Source organism: Dreissena polymorpha, chromosome 4 (genome assembly GCF_020536995.1).
Source record: "Dreissena polymorpha isolate Duluth1 chromosome 4, UMN_Dpol_1.0, whole genome shotgun sequence".
Classification (NCBI taxonomy): Eukaryota; Metazoa; Mollusca; class Bivalvia; order Myida; family Dreissenidae; genus Dreissena; species Dreissena polymorpha.
Window position 1 is genome coordinate 56,161,034 of NC_068358.1, and position 8,092 is coordinate 56,169,125.

The 8,092-nt window shown below is 40.6% G+C and overlaps 1 protein-coding gene across 1 annotated transcript in view; it reads right to left on the reverse strand.

Moving 5' to 3' along the window:
- LOC127878441 (uncharacterized) overlaps window positions 1-5,664 on the reverse strand; it is a 41,529-nt gene extending 35,865 nt beyond the window's left edge. The window contains exons 1-6 of the mRNA XM_052424965.1: window positions 5,442-5,664; window positions 4,621-4,797; window positions 3,803-3,888; window positions 2,546-2,764; window positions 1,310-1,559; window positions 714-796 (exon numbers count right to left, since the gene is read on the reverse strand). Coding sequence (XP_052280925.1) covers window positions 714-796; window positions 1,310-1,559; window positions 2,546-2,764; window positions 3,803-3,888; window positions 4,621-4,693 — 711 coding nt within the window. The 5' untranslated portion in view covers window positions 4,694-4,797; window positions 5,442-5,664. The remainder of the gene's footprint in view (window positions 1-713; window positions 797-1,309; window positions 1,560-2,545; window positions 2,765-3,802; window positions 3,889-4,620; window positions 4,798-5,441) is intronic.
- Window positions 5,665-8,092: the final 2,428 nt, after the last annotated feature.

Genomic DNA, 8,092 nt, shown 5'->3' on the forward strand with positions numbered 1-8,092 from the left:
GGAGGTTTCCTGGAATCACCAAGGTCGTCTGTCTGTTTGTCCGTCCGCCCGTCTGTGTGTCCTAAGATACAAACTTGCCCAAAGACGTTCTCCTATGTTTTTCGTAGGGAATCATGCAAACGTGCAGGTATTGTTATGTCCCGAAGTTTAGGATGTGCGATTTAAATCTTTATACGTAAACATTTACAAAAGTTATGTGACCATTTAAACTTTATATCCTCAAAGTTGTTTCCAACTATACCCCTAGTTTAAATACTGGCCCCTCGCTTGGGGTCCGCAAAGTAAAGTTCATAAGGCATAATAAATTAAAAATAGTTTCATCTGTAAAGACACTGTCCATTATTTTAATGGTGTATTCTGGTCCTCAAGCAAATTTGCTCCAATCAAGCCCCTGTGATCAAAACTTGCAACAAGATGAGTATATACTTATATATAACAATCACTATATTCTCTGCAATATCAGTGTTGTATTTGATATATAACATTGTTAAGTGGCCTTTTACAAAAAAAACATGCCCCTGTTGTACAAAATGCTACGACCCAACCTAAATATGTTTTGTATCAACTTTTTTAGTATTACGCTATGATGCGTATGGTTGCGAGATATTCTTCGTCACTTCTGTTACCAAACAATATTTTATAGAGACGAACTGTAAAATAACATTTGAATTACGTTTCCGTACTGTTCCAAGATGAAATATACCGAAACTTACAGTTTGTTCTACTAAGGAGCCGACGTTGACCTTGATTGTAACCCCCAATACGGTACCCGATTTTGCTTCCCGTGGTGACGTATCTGGAAAAGAAATGTAAAAAACGCACCTAATTAAAAGTATGCATAGAGAACACTATATGAAATACGTTGATGCGACAAGAGTGTTTGTCCAACATTTTGAATTGAAATGTATGCCAATCGTCAGTGTAAATCAAAGCACACAATTCATTTAAAAATAAACAATCCAATTTATGATAAATATTTTATAGATCTATATCGAGTATAATAATACATTAATTTGCTCACTGTTAGAGATTTTGGGGATAAGGTGTCAATGAGAATTTAGCAAAAATGCGTACGAAATACAAGCATTTGTTTATAGTATATAATGCCTCGAAAACAGACACTGGCCACACATTTTTTTACATGATAAAACGCACAAACGTACAAAGAGACAGGTCGTACACTTACCATACTTTTACTTTCTTCGAAAAGCGGGTGGGGACAAAGAATATCACATTAAAAAGTGTAAAAGCACTATGCTCTAGACACTATACACTGGTTATGAATATGGTATCACAGCCATAAACCGACCTTCTTTCTTAGAGGCACATGTGAACGCGCTGTAAACATCCGTGTTCGTAGGGAAGATAACAAAGAACACGGAGCGGATGCATGTTCCTGTGTGCTTATTGTTATACGCCTCTATGGCTCCGAACATGGCGCTGGCTACCACCTGCTTTGGGTACTTCAGGTTTCCGGTCCCCAGAGCCGGAAATGCTATCGACGTATAGCGCGAGGACTCCGCTTGCGTCAGACAGGCGTTCATTAGAGTTTTCACGCCCTGGGAAAGACAAAGTTAAAAGAGCAATGAAGAGTAACAAATTCTACATGTATGAAACACGTTAATTAATCTACATGTATTTTAAACATAAATTTGGTATCCAATAAAGCATAGGCGGATCCAGGGGGGGGTGGACGCGGCATACGCCCCCCCCACCCCCCCTTAAAATCGCCAAAGTTAAGTCAATTCATTTGATGTTTCACACTTAACTAGATCTAAATCACCTATTTAAACTTGTCAAAGCCTTCAAAATCACTAAAATCGTGGAGCTCCGGGGGGCTTCGCCCCATGGACCCCCAAAACTATAAACTAATCACTTTTTTGGCATTATAAGAAGGTACTTTAATGAAAGTATAGAAGGCGTGACATGCTCGATAAGTGGTCTTCAAAGCCTTCATAATGATTAAAATCGTGAAGCTTCCGGAACGATAAACTATGCACTTTTTTGGCACATAAGAAGGTACATGTACTTTGATGAAAGTATATAAGGCGTGACATGCTCGAGAAGTGGTTGTCAAAGCCTTCAAAATCATTAAAATCGTGAAGCTTCCGGGGGCCCCATGACCCCCTAAACGATAAACTATGCACCTTTTTGGCATTATAAGAAGCTACTTTGATGAAAGTATAGAAGGCGTGACATGCTTGAGAAGTGGTTGTCAAAGCCTTCAAAATCATTAAAATCGTGGAGCTTACGGGGGGCTTCACCCCCTGGACCCCCTAAACGATAAACTATGCACTTTTTGGGCATTATAAGAAGGTACTTTGATGGAAGTATATAAGGCGTGACATGCTCGAGAAGTGGTTGTCAAAGCCTTCAAAATCAATAAAATCGTGGAGCTTACGGGGGGCTTCGCCCCCTGGACCCCCTAAGCAGAGTTTCACCCTGCACCCACCAGGGGCCCTAGCGGCCTCCTGGACCACCAGCAAATCTTTCAATATCCCGCCCCCCCCCCCCTCCCCCCAACTAGAAATCCTGGATCCGCTACCTGCGCGTGGTTGTGTCGTCTGCTTTTCAGAGTGGTGTGGTATATCTTTTTGCACGTCAGATTTCCACCGGAAGTGACGACAATAGCCCCCTCAGTAATTGGTCCTTTTCCCAGCAACTCCTGCGCAATGGTGGGTCCGCCTCGAGTCAGCAGAGCCTTTGATGTCGCCGAGGAGGTGAGGTCGAGACTGCCAGGGCAGGTATTCACGACCACATCAACCTAATGATGAAGAGCACATATGGCACTTTACGTGTAATCAATTGTTTATGTTGAGTAACCCTTTTCCAGTTTTAGAAGCAGTGGTAATAAAAAAAGACACAGAAGTAGTAGCAGAAGTGGTAGTATTAGTAGTAGTACTAGTAGTAGTGGTAGTAGTAGTGGTCGTGGAAGTGGTAGTGGTAGTAGTAGTAGTAGTAGTAGTAGTAGTAGTAGTAGTAGTAGTAGAAGAAGTAGTAATAGTAGTAGTAGTAGTAGTAGTAGTAGTAGAAGTAGCAGTAGCAGTAGCAGTAGCAGTAGCAGTAGCAGCAGCAGCAGCAGCAGTAGCAGTAGTAGTAGTAGTAGTAGTTGTAGTAGTAGTAGTAGTAGTAGTAGTAGTAGTAGTAGTAGTAGTAGTAGTAGAAGTAGTAATAGTAGTAATAGTAGTAGTAGTAGTAGTAGTAGTAGTAGTAGTAGTAGTAGTAGTAGTAGTAGTAGTAGTAGTAGTAGTAGTAGTAGTAGTAGTAGTAATAGTAGTAGTAGTAGTAGTAGAAGAAGAAGAAGTAGTAGTAATTGTAGTAGTAGTAGTAGTAGAATTAGTAGTAGTAGTAGTTGTTGTTGCTGTTGTATTGTTGTTGATGTTGTACTAGCAGTAGTTGTACTTGTAGTAGAAGTAATAGTAACAGTAGCAAAGGCAGTACCTGTAGCAGGGGTAGTAGTGGAAGTTTCAATAGTATTTGATAACTATATCGTTAGTTTTAGTTATGTAGTGTAAGATGGTTTATTGATTTTAACAGCATATGTAGTAATTAGTGTTGTAATGTTTGAATTGTTAATGCTGCATAAAAGCAGAAGAATGTTTTGTGAGACCGTTACATTGGCAGAATGACACAAGTCCAAATACATGTTTATTTTCCTTCCATACACATATATTTGCAAACATAAAACAGTACATAACGCGACCGCACGCGAGAATGCTTGTAATATTTCAGTAAACAAATACTATCTGATGTAATGAAACATTCCAATAGAATACAAAATACACTTTAGACTTTTTCAAACCTTTACTTGTAGGTTGCAAATGTCAGCTTTCACCACCGAGACTGCAATACTGCCAAAGTCTGTGGTATCGCTGTTTGCCGACATTGCTATTCAAAATATGCAACATATAAATACCACATAAATTGTCCAAATGGCTACAATAACACGAAATAACAAAAACAAAACGTTCGAGTTACAGCTTTTTTATTCTTTCGTTTTCGGTTTTCCATATGGGATAAATTTAGATTATGGGTCATAGCGCGACAATGTTAAATAAACATACATGTATAAAACGTACAGTTGAATATAATATGTGTAAATGTAATCTCATTGTTTGTGTGTATGGTGGTTATATGTATTGCCATGTTCACATGAGCTCTAGCAGCAGATAAAATATCACCAGTAAGTTTAATCGTGTTGCTTGCTAAAATCTATTTAGATCTAAATCGGTAATTAATCTGCGAAAGCCGGGTACCCGCAGTAAGGCGTGTGGATAGTGGTTGTTAATATACTCGGTGTCATTCAGTTATTTCCCTTTAAGTACTACAAAATAGCGCAAGCCATAAAAACATCGTTTTTCATATTTAAACTCGTCAGCATAACCTAGTTACTGATGAACACCAGTAGCATGAATCAAGCGTTTTAATTGTATGATTTTCGTCTGTATAAGCAAATAATATGCTTGGATTCGATATACCGGTACATCTGTTCAGTGAATGGTCATGAAGTTCAAGACTTCAAATATAATCATTTATCAAAGAAGCATGTCGTAATTTTACCTTAAATATAACGCATATATGTTTGAATATATTTGATGACACACTGTTTAAAATAGATACCCAAGTCGCTGACGCTTATATCATCAATGTCAAGGTCCTCCGATGACGAACTGTCGCTGTCAAAGTGGGCCATTTTGGTCGAAGGCAGATGGTGGCGAACGGAAGTAAGGAAGCGTTCAGCACGCACGTGCTACACGTGATGTCACTGCGTTCTTCTTTACGTCAGTTTCGAGACAACTTGTGACGAATAGGACAGTGAGAAAGTGACAGTGTATTCAATTGTTATGTCAAATCACTCTAACATTCAACTTAAGACAGTTGCGCCGTTAAACACGTGATGTCAACATGAGATATCATATGTCATATCGCAGACTTTTTATAATGGTTTAAATAATTGGAAGCGTCTTCTTCAGTATTATATTTCAGGTGAAAATGTAAGTTAACATCTAGGAATCTATAAAGATAATCGGGACATTACACACGAAAAGTAATGCAGCGTGTTGAGAATAAATATATATACTCATAGTATCAAATTCATTTTAGTAGTAAATAAACCCAAAGGTTTATATACGAATATACGAATTGTATATCAATATCAAATAAATCAACAAATCAATCCACTGATGTTGTGTCTATTAATATATACATCGATTTCTACAAACCTACTAAAAGCGTTCATTTTAAACACAAGCTAAAGATATCAAGCAAGCAAATAGTGGGACCATGAAGGTTTTGCAAATAGGAACCCCAATGGGTCCAATATTGGCCAGCACAAACAGGTCTGCCCTGATACAGCCCATATGGGACCGATATGTGCATTTTTGCTGCGTTTTTGCATGTACAGCAGATACTAGTATCGACTTATCTGACTATACCCTTACCTGACTTTTCAAATGTATATACCTGATACATAATACATGTATATTTCATAGGATTAAACCTGGACACGTTTTCTAAATATCCGTTGACATATTTCCTAATATCACTAAGGACAAACTCCAACAATTTAAAACAATCGGTTTATTTACTAGTCCAAAGTTTAAATGTCTGCATAGCGATTTTATTTGTTTAATAGGATCAGTACTTTCGATTCCCGTATATCTAAATGGTAGATAAGACCAGGAAGCTCTTCGCACTATTTTCGATTGTATTTTATCTTTTATTCGATGCGATCGATGTTTTAACAATGTGTTTCGCATTTGCAATTAAGAAGAACGACTGAGTGAAGGTGAGAGAAGCATCAACAGCGTTTTATTGTCCCTTACCGGTTTCACCGGATGGGACGTATGGTTTGCGCTCTGTGCGTCTGTCTGTGAGTCTGTCACACTTTTCTGGATCCTGCGATAACTTTAAAAGTTCTTCATATTTTTTCATGAAACTTGAAACATGGATAGGTGGCAATATGGACATCATGCACGTCATTTCATTTTGTTCCTACGTCAAACGTTGATATGGCAACAAATATATATAAAACATCTGACAATGGTTGGGGACATATATTGCTTGGCAACAGTCTTGTTAAATATATTTTCAGTAAATACTAAATCGCTGAAAATGATAGTCATAATAAAAATATGCTAACAATTTCGTGAGTATCTTGTAAATTAGTTAGGTATGCCGGGGCACACTCCGAGTCCTCCTATAATGCAGCCTCAGGCGCGGAAGAATGGCCTGGTAAACTCAATATAAATACACACACGATAAACGATGTGAACTGGGTTGGTGGTCACCATACCGGATATGTGGGGTTTCCTTTGCCCCCCCCCCCCCCCCCCCCCACACACACACAGATCAAGTCCACGCAAAGTTAAATAAGTTTCAGTAAAAAAAAACATCAGGAAATTTCTGTTTGATTTCAAATTAGTCACATATCGCGGGTGTTGTTAGCTACATGTAATTAGATATGTGTAGTGACGGGACACACTACGAGTTCACACAATGCAGCCTTTGGACCGAAAAGACCTTATAAAGTACCAAATACACACTAACAACACTTTCTGCCGACTCGAATTGTAAATAAAAAATATATGTTTAATATCCGTATCCATAAAAGCCTGCGTCTAAATATAATCTTAAACAATATTTACTGGACAGTCTAACCCGTATCCGCGATCATTTGCATTATGCGACTAACTCCAAAAAACTCGTACGCCCGTCCCTTCAAAAAATGCAATTTATGTTATAAACATCGTCTTCATATAACGTCCACCTCTGTACCGCGACCAAATGCAGAAGCAGGCAGTCATCGTTATGTACCTCGGTTACGAAATTGAGCGACCGAATGAAAGAACCGCAGTGATGTTGCTTAGAAACTTTCCCATTAACTAAAAGACGTAAATGGAAGCCCAATGTTGTCTGGATATTTACTAATTGAGTCCATTTTGTTTCGTGATTAATCAACATATCGACCTCATATTTATAAAGTATCCCAACCCCATTGCCCAGACCTGTGCGTGTAACTGTCATATTTCTCTAGTATGTTGTTCAGGCTATGTCTACAATGTATATAAACACATACTATTAATTATATCATATACCGGTAACATCATTTTCAAATTGGACAAAAATGTCATATAAACAGTTCCTCTACTGTATGGGTGGTCTTGCGGGCTTCGTCCCGATGGCCGGGCAACCGAGCTCGCGAGGCCTGAACGCTGGGCTGATTATCGCGGAGCGCGGGTAACGGCGGCTGTAGCCGGGACTCGCATATTGTAGGGTCGGTTTCGCGGGCATAGTCGGGCAACTGAGCTCGCGAGGCCTGATCGCCGGACTGTCTCCCTCGGGATCCATGGGGACCGTTTGTCTCGCCCTTGGACCGCGGACGCCCTGCCGAGCACGCGGTTGCACCCGAAGGCCTGCTCTCGGCCGAGAATCTATCGGTGACTTCGATTTCCATGTATCGACAAGGGCGACATTCCCGATAGGCGGGTAGAATACCGCTTGGGACGGTACCACTGGAGACGAAAGTGTTCCTTTTTTTTGCTTGTTTTCTCTTGCGACTTGCCTTAGTCTCCCGGGCAGTAGCTAATCGTCGCGGGCCGTCGTTCGAGAGCAGAGACATCGGGCGTTTGTACAGCGCGAGACAGGACAGGGCCCTACAAGCGGGTGTGACCAGCGTTAGGAACCACGTGGCAAAGATAAGGAGCTCGGCCACCGAAGCGGATCGCAGTTGTCCTGGCCGCACACACACCCGGCCAGAGGGAATAAACCACTGGCTTGCCCTCGGCGGTGCGAACGGGGCTAGAACTATTCGGTCCCGAGTCGGCTTTCGTGTCTTCGATACGGAGAGTCTTGACGTGTTCTGCCAGCTCGGCGCGGTCTATTAACCGAAGCCGGGCGGCGACCAGGCGAACGTCCGATTGAGCTCTTGCAGCGGTTTCGGAGAATCGGCCGCCTCACGCATGGCGGATCTTACCAATATGATGTTGACTTGTCAAAACATTTGAACAAGTTAACATGACGGTTGGACAAGTCAACACCACATTTGGACAAGATAACACGACGGCTTGACATAATTGGACTGTATTTTTAC